Here is a 15,618-nt window from a genome sequence, read left to right as displayed (position 1 = left end):
CCTATGACAACCATCATTCCGAACCACTGGCTAAGTTGGCTCAGGATAATTGGAGCTGAAGGCCAATGACATCTGGAGGCCTCCAGTATGGCTACCTCTGAGACACACTTTGACACAGTGATACTGCCAAGCCAAGGCCCTCAGAGGGGGCCGAGCACAGCCTCCCATTGGACCAGCCCTGCCACTCAACATCAGCAACCGCCAGCTGTTGACAGAGGGGCCGGTTCTCAATCTTCTATCAGGCTTCCATGACTCGTTATCATAAGATGTTTAGCGTTTTGATTTGATTTAGTGTTAAGTGGTTTCTGCAATTCTGATTGAGTTAGGTGCCGTGAGAATGCTAATGGAGAAAAGTACATTTAATAAATAACTACCTTTTTAAAAAATGGAAGCCCACATTACGGAGCCGGAAAGTTTAAATGATATGTTCAGCTTTCATGTAGGGTCAGAAGCCACTGGGGGCAGCAGGCAATGCACATGGCATTGAGATGGCAGGTTGGGGCTCACAGTCCACTAACTGAGGATTGGGTCCTAATAGCTATACACAAATTCCCTCTGCTTTTTAAGCCTTACACTGACGGGTCTTGAGGCTTGCAAGCCTCTTCTACCTCAATGAGGACTAGACACCGCCTTTGACAAAAACAAAAACCTAATAACTCCATAAAAACCTATCACGTTCCTTCAAATAATGTGAGTTCAGCTATGCAAATGTCTAGGCCACACCGTTGGGATTCTAGAGAGCTAGCATTTACACTCCCTCACCCTATTCCCACAAAAGCAGGAAGCAAGAAAGGCTGTGTCAGCTTATTTTCACCAGCTAACCAGACTCAAGTTTATGGAACATGCACTGTCTCACTGAAGATCTCTGAAATTCAGCAAAGCTGAAACTGTGAAGGAGACTGATGGCCAGGAGAGGTAAAACAATAAAAACCACACAGTATGTAGCCAGCTTGAAAAAGCAAAGTTAGGAGGCACAGGACACTACGAACTGGAGGCTGAAGAAGATGGAGAAGACCAGAGAGGTATCTGAGAGGTCCAGGGCTGGGGAAAGAAGCTGGAAAGTGAGCCAAAGTAGAATTCAAGAGATATCGAGTGCGGGGATTAGATAGCCTTGAAGCAAGAAGTGCAAAAGGCCTTCACTCTCAAAACATGATCCCTGCCCCCCGCCCCAAAGAGCTTTAAATCCAAAACATTCCCAGGCCACATGTGCAATATACAGTCCAACCCGAACAAGACAAAGCAGGAGTGGGGACCCTCGGGCATGCGGGGGGGGGGCATTAAATGCAGGCCTCCCTATCTAGCCATTGGGACTCTTCTCCCCACAAAGTTGCCCATTCCTATAAAGTAACACCTTAAGTCATCCCCTACTCAAGTGCAATTGATAGCTAAGTGCTGCACCTCACAACTGCTAATAACACACAAACACAGAGAGAGAGAGAGAGAGAGAGAGAGAGAGAGAGAGAGAGCGCTTGATTGATTCCCATTCCCTATTTGCAGAACTTGCTCTATTAACTATGGCTGGGGATGGAGACTCTGCTAAAGATTCATACACTGGCCCATTTGTGCCCCCACCCCAGGTGTGCTCTAGTTTACCCATTCAAACACACCACAATGCCACGTACCTCCTGACACGAAGCCAGCGGCCAGCCCATCTTTATTGTCAGAGGTCATCAACAGCTCCACGATCTTCCTTTTTAACAGGGCCTGCACATGGAGGGAAAGAAAACACACACATTATGTTGGGAGTCAACACTGATGTACAGAAGGGAGCTTTCATGATGGATAAGGCTAGCAATGACTGTATAGACCTTCCAGTATCAGAGACGGTATGCTTCCAGATACCATTCACTGGGAAACAACAGCAAGAGAAGGTTGTTGTGCTCATCTCCTCTGAGCTTCCCATGGGCATCTGTTTGGGAACAGAATGCTAGACGAGGTAGGCCTTTGGTCAGATCCAGCAGGGTTTCTTCTGAGCTCAGGTTGGAGGGCAGGCCAGGGCTCTTGGTGTTGCTGACCCTGGAGCTGAACGGGACTCCGATTTGAAGTCCCTGGGGTTAGTTGCTGTAGGTGGCAGGCGCCCACCAGAGATCCTGAGACACTCGGGCCAATTCCTGCTTTTGATGACCCAAGCCATAATAGTAGTAGTAGTAGTAGTAGTAGTAGTAGTAGTAGTACAGTAGTAGTAAATGATATAGGGGGAAAGGCATTAAAAAGAGTGAGTGGTTTATATTATCAGTGGACCAGCATAGCCAAATTTTCTGGCATCTGAATATATATATTTCTATTAATATTTATGACCATTTTAAACTCTTTCATATGACCAAATCTTATTTAAGAAAAAATGTATGTCTTTTACCCAATCACTTCGTACATTTGCTTAAACCTGCAGCTCTAAACTGAGTGTGTCACACTTTGCCCAGATGCACATAAAAACAAGTTAAGATTTTTTGACATTTGCTAAGTTTCTTAACAAGTGTCAGGATTGGAGGTTCCTTCTGAGCTTCTGCTGCCCCACCCCATTGGCCCTGGCCAACATTGCAGCAGGCAGGGCATTCTCTGTTGAGCAAGAGATACTGATACCTCGCCCTGCAAATTTGTGCCCATCACTGATACTGATGTTGCTCTCTCTCTCTCTCTCACACACACACACACAACTTCAGTGCCACCTTCTTATTTACTTACGAAAGCAAATACACACATACTTAACATAAGAATACAAAAAGAAAACTTGCTAACACCAGACAGCTGATACAGGATTAGTATAGCTTTTAATTTTCACTAGGGGATTACAACATATTGAGTCAAGATGATATCTGCAACTTCTAAAGAACAATCTGCTCCTGTGCAAACAGACTCCATTGTTATCCTAATAGATGACAATTATACAGCTGCCAATATACCAGCCTTCCCCAACCTGGTGCCCTCCAGATGCTGTCAAAGTGCAAACTCATCAGCCCCAGTTGGCTGATGAGACTTGTACTCCAAACCTTCTAGAGATTGCCAGGCTGGGGAAGGCTGCTAACAACCACTGATTTGTACCAATTTAATCCGCCCACACTTTCAATGAAGTTCTGGGCAACCTGACGCTCAAGTTCATTATTATTTTCTGCAGGTATGAGGGTGAGAGCATCACACAACGTAAAGTCACAACAAAAGCTGCTGGCTCTGTGCTAAAGCACCAGGCTCCCACCTCATCCGAGCAGCTTATATTGCACACCACTCAGCCTCCAGGCTTAAAATCAAGTGAAGCATCCACCTGCTGCCACGGGAGGAGTCCTTTGCATATTTGCTGCATTGCACCACTTTGTTCCAAGGAAAGAAATGGCTGAGCAAACACCAAGTTCCTCCGTGTCATCTCACAAGGATCACTGAACCCATGGTTGTTGAGTCAGGTTGACCCAGCTATTAAATCTCCTAAATAGTAACGTGGCCCATCAGGGGCATTTAACACAGAGGGAGGCTGAAAGAGGGGGTGAGAAACTAATGCTGTATGCAACCCTTTGCACTCAGTGGGACATATCTCCATGTAGGCATGCATAGGGCTGTACTGTAAAATGATCTACGGGGAGGGGTTTGCAGCTAGCTGGGCCTCTTGGAACACAGACTGGAAACCACTGAGGTACAGCCAATGGTGGAGTGGGAAATCTTGGTGCTAGAGGTTGTAATGCGGGTCCTCATAGTCACAGCTCCTAGGAGAGTCCAAAAATGCAGACAGCTGTGTTGAGCACATACACAGCATAATATCCAATCTATCAGACTCAGCTGAAAGCCACATAATAACATTGTAGTTAGCAAGGTGGCCCTTGGCTTGGCAGACTTAGGTTCACATACCTGAACCTGATTGTTTGCTTTGCCTGATAACAAACCATAGATAACACTCATAGTTTGACCGAAACAAACCACAAGGCCAAGTTCAGACAGTACAAACCAGGCTCTGTTTTGTTTTGACTGCAGTGCAGCCGCAGCAGAAGTGGGGGTGGAATGGCACTGGAACTTTTGAGCGCCACACTGCTCATACACATTAAACCATAGTTTGTTTTACACTATAGCTTAACGTGACATGTGAAGCGGGCTGCTACCTGAGCCAGGCCCACCTCACAGGGTTGTTATTATGAAGCTAAAGTGAGATATAGTAAGCCCTGCTCAAGGGGGCTCACATCAAAAAGTTTTACATTTTCAGTTAAAAGACACAGCAAAATTTAATTAGTCGTATAAACAATAAATTAAGGAAAACATTTCACATGAATAAATGCACAGCAAAATTAAACAATCTGCTGATAACTGTAATAAAAGTCTAACAATACAAATGCAAGAACATAGTCAAGATGAATGGCGAAATAGATGCAACGCCAAGAATAAATTCTGACTCCAAGCAATAACCTCTAAGCAATATCCCATCCTTGATGGTCTCTAGACATCCTGAACTGCAGAAGCATCCCTTGTAGCTGGAGTCAGCCAAGGCCCCTGCCCTCTCAGGCCAGGTAGGCATGGACCAGATCAGCAGCGAACAGGTCGTGCAGGGCTCACAATAAGATATAGCCATGAGCAAATTCTGTTAGTTAAAAGAAGTGAAGCATTAACACACAGGAGTGTTGTATTCATGTCATTATCGGGAGTAAAGAGCTGTAGGCTTCAACACATACTTGGCTTGCAAGGCGATGCAAGGAAAACAAAAATAGGAACAGGCAAGAGGGCCCAGGTGTGTGCATGCTCTAATCAACATATTGGGAAGTTGATTTGAATGCTTGCTCGCATATCTTCTGCAAGGTGTAGGTGGCAGCAAGAGATCTCAGCTAGAGAGAAGCCAAGAAATCCAGAAACCGAGAATATCGGGACCAGATTATGTGAAAAATGCCTGGTGCCGACACAGCATGCTGCCGTGTTCAGATGAATGCTCTTTTGCCCACCATGTGGGAGGAATGGGGGAGGAGCTCAGTTTAGTTCACATTTATTGTTATTTAATTATTTCATAAAATTTCTACAACGCTTGATTGTTAAAAAACCTCAAAGCAGTTTACAAAAAGATTTAAAGGCAAATAGGTTGAGAACCAAAGCACAGCCATCCTTCAAAATTTGCACTTGTACAAATGTTACGATGCAGTTCTCCAGCCAAAAAAATGCATGTATTAGGGGATGAGCACATGAAAATGAAGATATATTACTGAAAATAAAATACAAACATGCATAAGATTAGTGGAAATGGTTTGCAAAAATGTGTGTGTTAGTGAAGACTGCACAGAAATATGTGTCTATTTAGAGAAATGTGGATTAAAATGCTGGTGAATCTTCATGGATGTTTCTTTTTTTTAAAAAAAATACTCAAACAAATTTCTACAGAAATGCGGGGAACTGAATTTAAAAGGGGGGGAGGATGAGAAACTAAAAGAACAAAAACTGACAGACCCTTCATCACTATTTAGCTCCATGCAGGCAGAGAGAGAGAGAGAGAGAGAGAGAGAGAGAGAGAAGGCGGGGATAGACATCTCCATGAACACCAAAAAGACTTTGACTGGTCATTTCAGGCAAAGTATTTACATGCTGGGTCACCATTCTTCAACTATGGACCTATGGACCACAGGCAACAGCCTGCAGTTCTACAGCAGAGGAGCCATCTCAATTAAGGTCTCGCCTTCCTCCAGCTGTGAACAAAATAGGATATAGGATGTACCAGCCTCCGACGCTGAGTGGGAGAGTTTGGGAGACACATCACTCCTATGCAACTTTCCCCATCTGCAGTCAGACAACGGTGGAATTACAAGAAAGAGGATTAGGAGCCTCACTGTGTGACTCCTTGGCTGAATGCCTGCAGACTGTCTAGTTGGGAGGGAGAGAGAAGGTGATTTCAACCAGATCTAATTGGCCAGGGGCCTTTTAGTGTTACGACACCTAAGCTGGTCAGGAGGGAAGACACTAAAACCCCAGGATTTTAGTAGGCTGAATCAGTGAAGACTGATTCATGCATTGCATATTTTTTTTTGTGTGTGTGTGTGTACACAACAGTTCACATAAGGAGCTGACAATTCCCCTTGATTTCTATGGGGAAATTTCTAATGCATTCCTGACTATGGAATTTTGGCTGGAAAATGTTGAAAAAACGCAGGAAAACCATCTGAAACCTTGAAAAAGCAAACAAGGAAGGAAAAATGCACTCTTATTCATCCTAGCTCTCCTTCTCCCTCCCTCCCTTTCACCACAGCTGCCGCAGACCAGCAAAACACAAAATGTAAGGCTTGTTTAAGGCTGCTTGTTTGTTTACAGCACTACATGCAAGTCTGGCTGTTTGGATATCTGAATCTGCGGTGTGTATTGTGAGGTCTGCAGGAACTATTTCCTTGTGTTTGGATAAGTGAATTTTTGTATAACGTGTGTTTGGATAGTGGAACCTGTGTGTACATGCACTTATTAGGAGACCAGGATTGGCTGTGGCTCCCACTTGTTCCAAGGATGAGTTCTAGATTAACAGCCTTTTGACATGTGATGCAGCAGGAAACCTAGAGCCGCTGCTGCAGAACATGGGGAAAAGACTGTTAAATGGGACACTAAACAGGAGGAAAGTATCAGAGGTCCAAAGGACTCCGGAATGGGAAAATGTACCAAGAGGTCGAATCTCTTTAAGGTAACAGATGTCTTTGGGGCAGCTGGCAAGTCTGGAGATGAAAAGGTGGTCACACAAAATCAGGAGTAGCCAGCATGGTGGCCTCCAGATGTTGGACTCCAACTGCCATCAGCTCCAGCCAGCATGACTGATGGTCAGAGGTGATGGGAGCTGTCATTCAAAAACATCTGGAGGGCACCACATTGGCGATCACTGCTCAAAAGGGTTGCCACTGAGTACACCTCTGAGGAAGACCATCAGAGTCAAAACACGCAAGGGATGTCAAAACTGATTCTGCTAATGAGGACTGGCTGTCAATACATAAGTAATTGCATTGCTATGGTTCACTGTATTTTAATGTGAAACTATCATTATTGTATTGACTTATACCATACTGCCCCTTTTTTTTTTGCATTCAAGTTTCTTAGAACTAAGCAGTGTTTCCTTTTTTTTGTTTCTGTGGTCTTTGTCCATGGATTATGGAACTGAAAGACGCAGAACGAGCTGCCTTCATCCCACCTCGCTCAGGGTAACAATATCAGACAGGCCTAAGCTGCTTCTGCTTTACGACAATGGCGGGATGTTCAGCAGACAGCTCCCTTGAGCAGCTCTCTCGCGCCCAAAGCAGCCATTGTTTCCCTGAGACAATGCTCGGTAAAGAAATAAAATAAAATAAAAAACTGGCAGTGACCTTAACAAGGCCTCTGGCAATTAACCTTCTGCTGCGGTGCTGCATCGGAGCCAGTCAAAGAGAGAAAGCTGGGTGCGGCTCAGAGAGGATTTGCCAAGCTAAAAATGGTCTTCTCTGGGTGCCTGCCAACTCCGGTGCTTTCCCAGATTGCAGGCAGGGCCTGTGGAAAGATCCGTGCTGGACGAGGCAACAGAGGGAAGCATTAGTAAAATTAGCCTGCCCTGGGCTGAGCTTCAGATTACAGGGGTTTACAAGGCAGTCTAGGTCTGACAGGCAAAATAATCTCTTGCAAGCAAAAGCCCTAAGTTTGTCCACAGTGCCAAACGCTCATTTCACTGCTTTCTGCCCTCAGGAAGGGAAGTGGGGGATGCATCCACTATACAAAGCCTCTTAAATAAGGAGCTTGTCCACCCCTTTTCTTTTGACCCACTTGGACTTTGTGGGCTCCCCACGTTCTAACTTTCAGTACTATTATCATTTATTTCCATTTATAAATCACGTCCCATGAGACATCCCAAAGCGATTTAAAGTGCAATAAAAGCATACACAGAACAATTGCATATTGAAAAACACCTAAGACATGTGTATGTACATATGCGTGTGTTTCATTTGTTTCATATAGTTTATACACCATTTGACTGCAAGAAACCTCAAAGCGGTTTACAAAAAGATAAAACAAGAAAATCCAAGAAAAATTCACATCCCTGCTTTAAAACATACAAGTTAAAATACTAAACAAAATAAAATTTCTAAGCATCTGAATAGGTTTGTCTAAACAATATTGCTTTTAGCAGGTGCAGAAAAGAGAGCAGTGAAGGAGCCCTGCTTGATCTCAATGGGCAGTGAGTTCCAACATGCAGCAGCTGCCGCTCTAAATGACTGAGTTTTTACAAATGTGGAAGGGGTATAATTAGGCACCTGCAGAAGTGCCAATTCCACCAACTGAAGGAGTCAAATGGGCACATATGGCATAGGCAATTTTGTAGGTAAACTGGTCCCAAGTTGCTACCCCCACACGTTTTATATATACACAAGTTGTTACACACATCTAGGACTTGCTGATCAGAAGGTCGGCGGTTCAAATCCCTGTGACGGGGTAAGCTCCCGTTGCTTGGTCCCAGCTCCTGCCAACCTAGCAGTTCGAAAGCACGTCCGGAGGGAAGGTAAACGGTGTTTCCGTGTGCTGCTCTGGTTTGCCAGAAGCGGTTTAGTCATGCTGGCCACATGACCCGGAAGCTGTACGCCGGCTCCCTCGGCCAATAAAGCGAGATGAGCGCCGCAACCCCAGAGTCGGCCATGACTGGACCTAATGGTCAGGGGTCCCTTTACCTTACACACACTTCAATAATACATACATAATATTGATTCAAATCCAGTACAGATACCAACTAGGATAAATGAAGTGGGGGAAATGCCTTGTGCTACAGCAGCTTCCCCTGGCCACACACACACACACACACACACACAGTGTTTGAATTGTTCGATTGTATTGACTGTATTAGCGCTGCATTTAAAATGGATGGCTGTGAGCCATCTCAAATTGACGGAGAGGCAGCACAGACATTTAAAAATATAATTAGCTCTGTTATTTTGGGGGTTACAACACAGTTGGATAGTTTAGTCACTAAAAAAATAATACTTCTGTTTGATTTAAAAGGCACCCTGATTTAATTCAACACAATATCACTATTTGTTTAGAAAATGTATTATTTTCAATGCAAATACTTCCATTAATACCTGGAATGCCACAGGACTCCCCACCCTCCTTTGCTCCATTGCAAGTTCACAGTGAAACCTTACCCGTGCTTACTCAGAAGTAAGTTCAACAGATAAATGTATATAGCAAGGGTAGAGAACCCTTTTCAGTCCAAGGGCCACATTCCCTTCTAGGCAATATTCCGAGGACCACTTGGCAGTGGTGGGCAAGTCTACTTCTCTACCCTCCATCCAGACAAGCAAGAGGCATTATCGAAGTTCAAGGCCACACTCCAGCCAGGCAAGTTCATTCAGGGTTCAAAGAAGATCCATTGAAGGGTGTGACTTGGGGAGAGTTCTAAGGGCCAGATACAGAGGCTGGACGGCATCTTTGACCCCCAGGCATGAGGTTCCTCACCCCTGGTGTATAGCAATACAGCTGCAACCCTGTATCACTTATTTAGGAGGAAAGAGGATAAAGGAAAGGATTGAAGTGAATCAGGCAGAACTAATGGCAGAGATGGGGAGGCTATAGCCAAAGCGTCTAATTTTTCAGCTCATGTTTGCAAAGCACAGAGGAAGAAAGAAAGGGAGGGAGGGAGGAGAAAGAGAGAGAGAGATGAGAAGGCACAATGTATTACTATTTATTATCTGTTGTTGTTATTAACAGTTGTATACCACCCTATGTACCTGTAGATCTCAGGGCGGTTCACAGTACAGGCAGGAACATCAAAAATACGCATAAAAATGAGGCAGAGGGAGCATTTTACCTGTTTGATGTACATCATGTAATCTGGGTCTTCAGCATAGGAGCCATATTCATTCTCTACTTGGATGGCAATGATTGGTCCTCCATTCTTATACTACCAAAAGAGAACACGAGAGAACGCATAAGACAGAGGTAGCCAACATGGTGTCCTCCAGATGTTCTTTGACCACAACTCCCATCATCCCTTACTACTGGCCATTCTGGCTGGAGCCGACAGGAGGTGGAGTCCAACAGCATCTGAAGGGCATCATGTTGGCTACCCTTGGCATAAGGCAAGCTTCCTCAACCTCGGCCCTCCTGATGTTTTGAGACTACAATTCCCATCATCCCTGACCACTGGTCCTGCTAGCTAGGGATCATGGGTGTTGTAGGCCAAAAACATCTGGAGGGCCAAGGTTGAGGAAGCCTGGCATAAGGTATCTATCTGTCTCTGGTGGGTCTAATCCATCTATAAGGATTTATTGAGAAAGAGAACGTGCAGATAACTGTTAAGGACCTTGCTTATTGGTTTGATCCATTGGCTAGATTGGCTCTGAACTGGAACTTCAAACCACAACTTCCAGGGCCAATCTGGGAAAGTCCCCCTGGTTCTGCACCACTACAGATTAGAGGAGGAAAATGCATATCTGAACACTCCTTAAGTCACAAAAACCCTCCTTGAATACACAAGTGTGTGTGTGCGCACGCGCACGAGCACGCACACACACACATCCCAGAGAAGTGCATCCTCTTTGTATTATCCTTCTACATGTAAAGAACTTTAGACACAGGAAAATCCAAACATGCCATGCTCAAGTGGTGTGTCACAGAAGAGCTGCACTACATGCCGTTTCTGAATGTGTAAGCTGGCTCTCTGCCATGAATGATAGATGGTTGTGGAATGATCAACTGTTCATGCAGATAGGGAACTTGGTTCCCTATCTGCAAACGAATGAGACCCCCTTTACAGTCTCCCCTGCTGGGCTGCTGAGTTTAATGCACAGAGGAGTACAAAGTGCTTGGCTACCTCCCAAGCTTGTTGTGAGAATGAAGAAATTAAAGTCTTACACAAATGAAGCTTCTGCACAGCCTCACATCTTACTTGTGTGAAAGGGGCATCAGGTGATTATCTAGGAATGAAACCATGCTCTTCTCCCTACCCTGTCGCCACAGGGCAAGTTGCCTGGGCTCTGCTTCTAGATGTCCATGAATTAACTACCTATTTCACATGAACAGTACATGAAGACAGTTACAGCAAAAGTTGTACAATCTTTCAGCTCAGCTATGAACACTACAGTAGCTTTGGAAAAATCATATTCCCCCAGCCAAGGTTCTCCAAGTGTGAGATATGCAGGTTATGAAGAAAATTAAAAGCATCACAGGGCATTGCACATTTAGAAGTTATTGCACCATAATAAACATATAGGTAGCACAGTTGCATTGACTGCAAAGGCGTTTCAAGCACAGAACGACACAGAACTTTAGGACAACCTTGATTATGCTGTTTGCTACTATGGCTTACTATGGTGAAAGCAGCTGGGAAGCAGCTGCCTTTTGATCTCTGCACAATACCCCAGAATGCCTGACGTATTATCACCCTAGAGCAGCCTTTACCAAACTGGTGCCAGCCAAGGGCTGTTGGAATACAACTCCCATCATCCTTGACCACGGGCTGTGTTTGTTGAGGCTGGTGGGAGGTCTGGAGCACACCAGATTAGGGAAGGCTGTTCCCGAGCATGGCCAGAAAACCAGAATGGCAGAGGCAGCTTCCCAGACCCCAATCACTGTTTCCAGGTCAGCCCACCCCACAAGGGCTAGCCCTGACTTGGCACCAACCCTGGTAACCCTAGTCTAAAAACGCAAGTGGCTTAGCAGCAGCAGCGTAGCCCATGATCTGATTTACCTGAAGATGGACTACCTCGCGCATCAGGCGATCAAAGTAGTCATCCACGGCCTCTGTGAAGCCTTTGTACGTTGTCCTCAGTTGCATTTCGGGGTCTTGGAGCAACCAGCTATGGAGGGAAAAGGACCAGAGCTTGTGAGAAGATAAGAAGAGCCGTGCTGGATCAGACCAAAGGAACATCTGTTCCGCCCCACAGCCAATCAGGTATCTTTGGGAAGCCCAAAAGCCTGCTAGGCCACATTTGGTCCCCAAGCCTAAGGTTCCCCACCTCTGCTCTACAAGCTAGAGTGCAGAAGAGGGACAGGTTGTTAAAGTTAAGGATGGAGAGCACAAGTGGAATGTTGGAAGCAGGAGGTGGCATGCTGGGGAAGATCAGATGCAGGTGGGGTGGAGCACGAAGGGATGGATATGTGTTTCAATTATTACTATTTAATATTTATTGATATCCTGGCTTTTTCCCTGACAGGGAATGAGTGCAGCAGGTCCAAGTGGGGGAAATTACCACAGCCTTCCTGTGACTTAAGGTATCTTTGTACTGCAGAATCTAAATGGGTTTAACAGTTATCTTCTCTCCCCACTGAGCCCTGGGTTTGGTAGTTCAGGGGAGAGGGGCTGGGGATGGCAAGGATTCCCAGCCCTATCCTGGTGCCCTTTGGATGTTGTCAGACTCCAACTCCCATCAGCCCCAGGGTTGCATGGCCAAGGGTTGGGGTGATGGGAGTTGTAGTCCAACAACATCCAAAGGGCACTGGGTTAGGGAAAGGCTTCCTTATGAAAGGCAGTTTGGAGGTTCCATCCTCCTTACAAATCCTTTTAGAATGTAGAGGAGGTGGGTCTGAGGAATGGAGAAGGAACGGTTGTCACAGGTACTGTTAAAAACACAATGAGAGTCATGGAGACAAGAATTAGTAGTGGACGAGGCAGTGGGATTGGGCAGGGAGCAGGAATGGGGATGCGACAGTAGATGAGCTGATGCAGAGTGGAGTCAGTAAGAAGGAGTCTAATGTCAGAGTGTTCCTGTTACCACCAGGAATAAAAGGAACATTTGTTCGTGGAGTCTTCTGGTTTCAGTTATTCACAGGGAAAGAATTTGCAACCCCCTCCCCCCGCAAGCATTATGCACAAAAGCAGTTGATAGCGTTCCAGAGAAAATGGGTATAGGCACCCATAAGAGGAGGCAGCGCAAACAGGGCACATTTGTTCACACTTTGCATCAAAAAGAGGAAAGAAAAAATGTATTGCTCTGAACACTAAGCATTTTCCTCCTCTCTTCTCTGCAAAATAATAAAGGGTGCAAAGCAATAATTGCCACGCATATGACACTTTGTGGGTTTTTGGCATAAGTCTGCAAAACTTGCATGCTTTATTATGAACGTCCTAGTTGAGGGTGAGGGAGAGGAGAACCGTACACAGTGCCTTAAACTCTGTGGAGGAAAGATGTGATTTAAATGTAATAATAGTATTTATTTTAAAATCAGCTAGTCCATTCACCCTCTTGCTGATGCATGAAATCCCCATCACTGTTCAGATTTCCTGCATTGGAAGAGGGTTGGACGAGATGACCTTTGAAGGTCCTTCTGACTCTGTTTCTGTTTCCTATGTAAAATACCATGTGTGTAGGAATATTGCTATGTACTAAGTCAGGGAATTCAGCAGGGAACCGTGGGCTGACTTTACCCTGTGACCTGCTTTATCCTTGAGGTGCCTCTCTCAGCGCCTCTCTCAGCCTCCCCATGTGCAGGAGCGAATCTCTAACATCCTCGGGCTGTTTTCTAGGTTTGCTTTGCATGTGGACTTTCTTCATCTCCTACCTCACCCCATGGGAACCTCCTGTTGATGCAAATGGGAGCGCAAATGAGAGGTTTCAAGAGCGCAGCATAGCCGCTGGGATCCTCTCCTGGTTACCAGATCTCGAGGGAGCTGCTGACATAAGCTGCTGATCCACACCTATTTATTTCCTCCAGTCATCTTTCCCACCAGAGGTTTAGCCTCCGCAGAGAACCTTTCGGGTAGCTGATCTTCCCTCGTTCTGCTCTCACGCCTTCTCTCCCCCTTTGTGGTAAACCAGCGTGAGACATTTCTGTCTATTTTGATGCTGCTGCATCTTTTATTTATTTAAAATATTTGTGTACCCTGTCTCTCCTGCTGTCTGAAGCAGCTTACAGATTCAGTTAAAGCAAATCTCTTCAGATCAAATATGCAAAACCAAACTATATTTGAAGTAACTACATGAAATTGCTCCTACCCATCTTTATTATTATTCTTAATATTGAAATGGTGTTCAAAAATAAGAGGTAGAAACCCAGTTTCCCAGGGCCAACAAGGAAAATACAGAAGGTAAGTGTGCATTTAAGCCAGCCTTCAGCAACCAGCTGCCCTGTATTTTGGACTTCAGAAACCAGCTGCCCTGTAATTTTGGACTACAATTAGCCATTTCAGAATCGCCAGCCTTTCTGCATTCTCCTAATTAAGAGTCTGTTCCCTGAAGTCCTGGTGGGCAGTAGGAATTGAGAGCTGCAGAGCCAAGGTTGACTGCCATTCTAAAAGACAACCAAAACTATCTAGACTTACCTGGGCAGACCACCAAGGTCCCACTCAGAGCAAATATAAGGTCCTGGACGCAGAATCACCCACAGCCCAACTTCTTCAGCTGTCCTAAGGAAAGCCCTGGAAAAGGAAACAGCGTTAGGCAGAGTGAGGGAACCACAAAGCTGGCGGAAGATGTTGTAAGGAACAGCAACCAGCAAACCTTACAGATCTGGAGAACAATGATCTAGAAAGATCCCACAAGCTGTAGTGATAAAATCATTGGCTTTTAAAACTGGTTGCTTCAAATCAATATATGAGAACGTCACTCCATGTTTCTGCAACACTGATTCCCTTCTCTGCATGTTCTCTCTCCCATTGCACTCTCACCTCTGCTTTTTCTTCTTCCCCTTCTTTCTAATGACTACTTCCTCTTCTCCCATCTAAAGTCAATTATAGCTGCTAGCCCACTACATTTCAAAACTTTATGCTTGTCTTTGCCTCTCTTCCCACTGGCCAGTTTGTCTGTGGCACTGGAGCATCTCAGCCAATTACAGCCCAAGGCTTCACTACTACCACAAAATCCCTTAGATGCTTAGCACATTAAAATGTGGTTAAACTGCAAATGAACAGCAGCAGTTTATCCTTGCCGGACATCAACCATCAGATGAGCCCATATGTTTTTCATTCTGCCTCTAGAAGAGGCTAGCCAAATACCTTGGTAGCTCAAATGCAAGAGAAGACCCCTTTCCCAAACACTTTAGCTTGGAAAGGAAACAAATGAGTGGACAGGAAATATGGTGCAAGTACAGCCATCCGATGGCTTTGTCACACTTTAACTGCATGCTCAAATCTCCGTTTCTCCCCAGATTTTTTTACCACACCGCCATACCCACATCCCAGGTCTGGTGCCATTGATGTGATGGAAAGTCACATCCTCTAGAACATCATCTGTGATTTGGGCCAATTGTAAAACAATGATACAGGCTGCACACCATGGACTCAGTTCAGCCTACAGCAGTCACTCAAAGTTGGGAGTATCAGTCGTCAGCCTTGTGGACGTTCTCTTGCCAAGGATGCAATCAAAATTTTAGACCGACAGAAAATGGAAATAATGAGGACTGAAGCATTCTATTCTTGGGCTTCTATCCAAAGTAGCCCCAGATATGTTTCTCTCTTAGCACAAGGATTTTTCCTTCCCCGGTATGCCCCCTAAATCTGTTGGTTTCCCCCAACACTTTGTAGAAGATTTGGGGAGGGCACAGAACATACGGCAGGGCGGGGAAAAGAAGCAGGAAAAGGAGAGGGAAGTTCCATTGCACAACTATAGATACAGTGGTACCTTGGTTGTCAAACTTAATCCATTCCAGGAGGCGTTCAACTCCTGGAAGCGTTTGAAAACCAAGGTGCGGCTTCCGATTGGCAGCAGGAGCTTCCTGCACTCAGTCGGAAGCCGTGGA

The 15,618-nt window shown here is 45.2% G+C and overlaps 1 protein-coding gene across 2 annotated transcripts in view; it reads right to left on the bottom strand.

Annotated features, from left to right (window-relative positions):
* GLB1L2 (galactosidase beta 1 like 2) overlaps nucleotides 1–15,618 on the bottom strand; it is a 70,570-nt gene that overhangs the window by 36,552 nt on the left and 18,400 nt on the right. For both annotated transcript variants that reach the window (XM_080983468.1, XM_080983469.1), the window contains exons 5-8: nucleotides 14,204–14,299; nucleotides 11,633–11,741; nucleotides 9,752–9,844; nucleotides 1,623–1,704 (exon numbers count right to left, since the gene is read on the bottom strand). In XM_080983468.1, coding sequence (XP_080839594.1) covers nucleotides 1,623–1,704; nucleotides 9,752–9,844; nucleotides 11,633–11,741; nucleotides 14,204–14,299 — 380 coding nt within the window. The remainder of the gene's footprint in view (nucleotides 1–1,622; nucleotides 1,705–9,751; nucleotides 9,845–11,632; nucleotides 11,742–14,203; nucleotides 14,300–15,618) is intronic.

This window comes from Podarcis pityusensis (genome assembly GCF_964106645.2).
Source record: "Podarcis pityusensis genome assembly, chromosome: 15".
In the NCBI taxonomy this organism is placed as follows: Eukaryota; Metazoa; Chordata; class Lepidosauria; order Squamata; family Lacertidae; genus Podarcis; species Podarcis pityusensis.
Note: the sequence above shows the minus strand (reverse complement) of the source record. Positions and strands in the feature narration are given on the sequence as shown.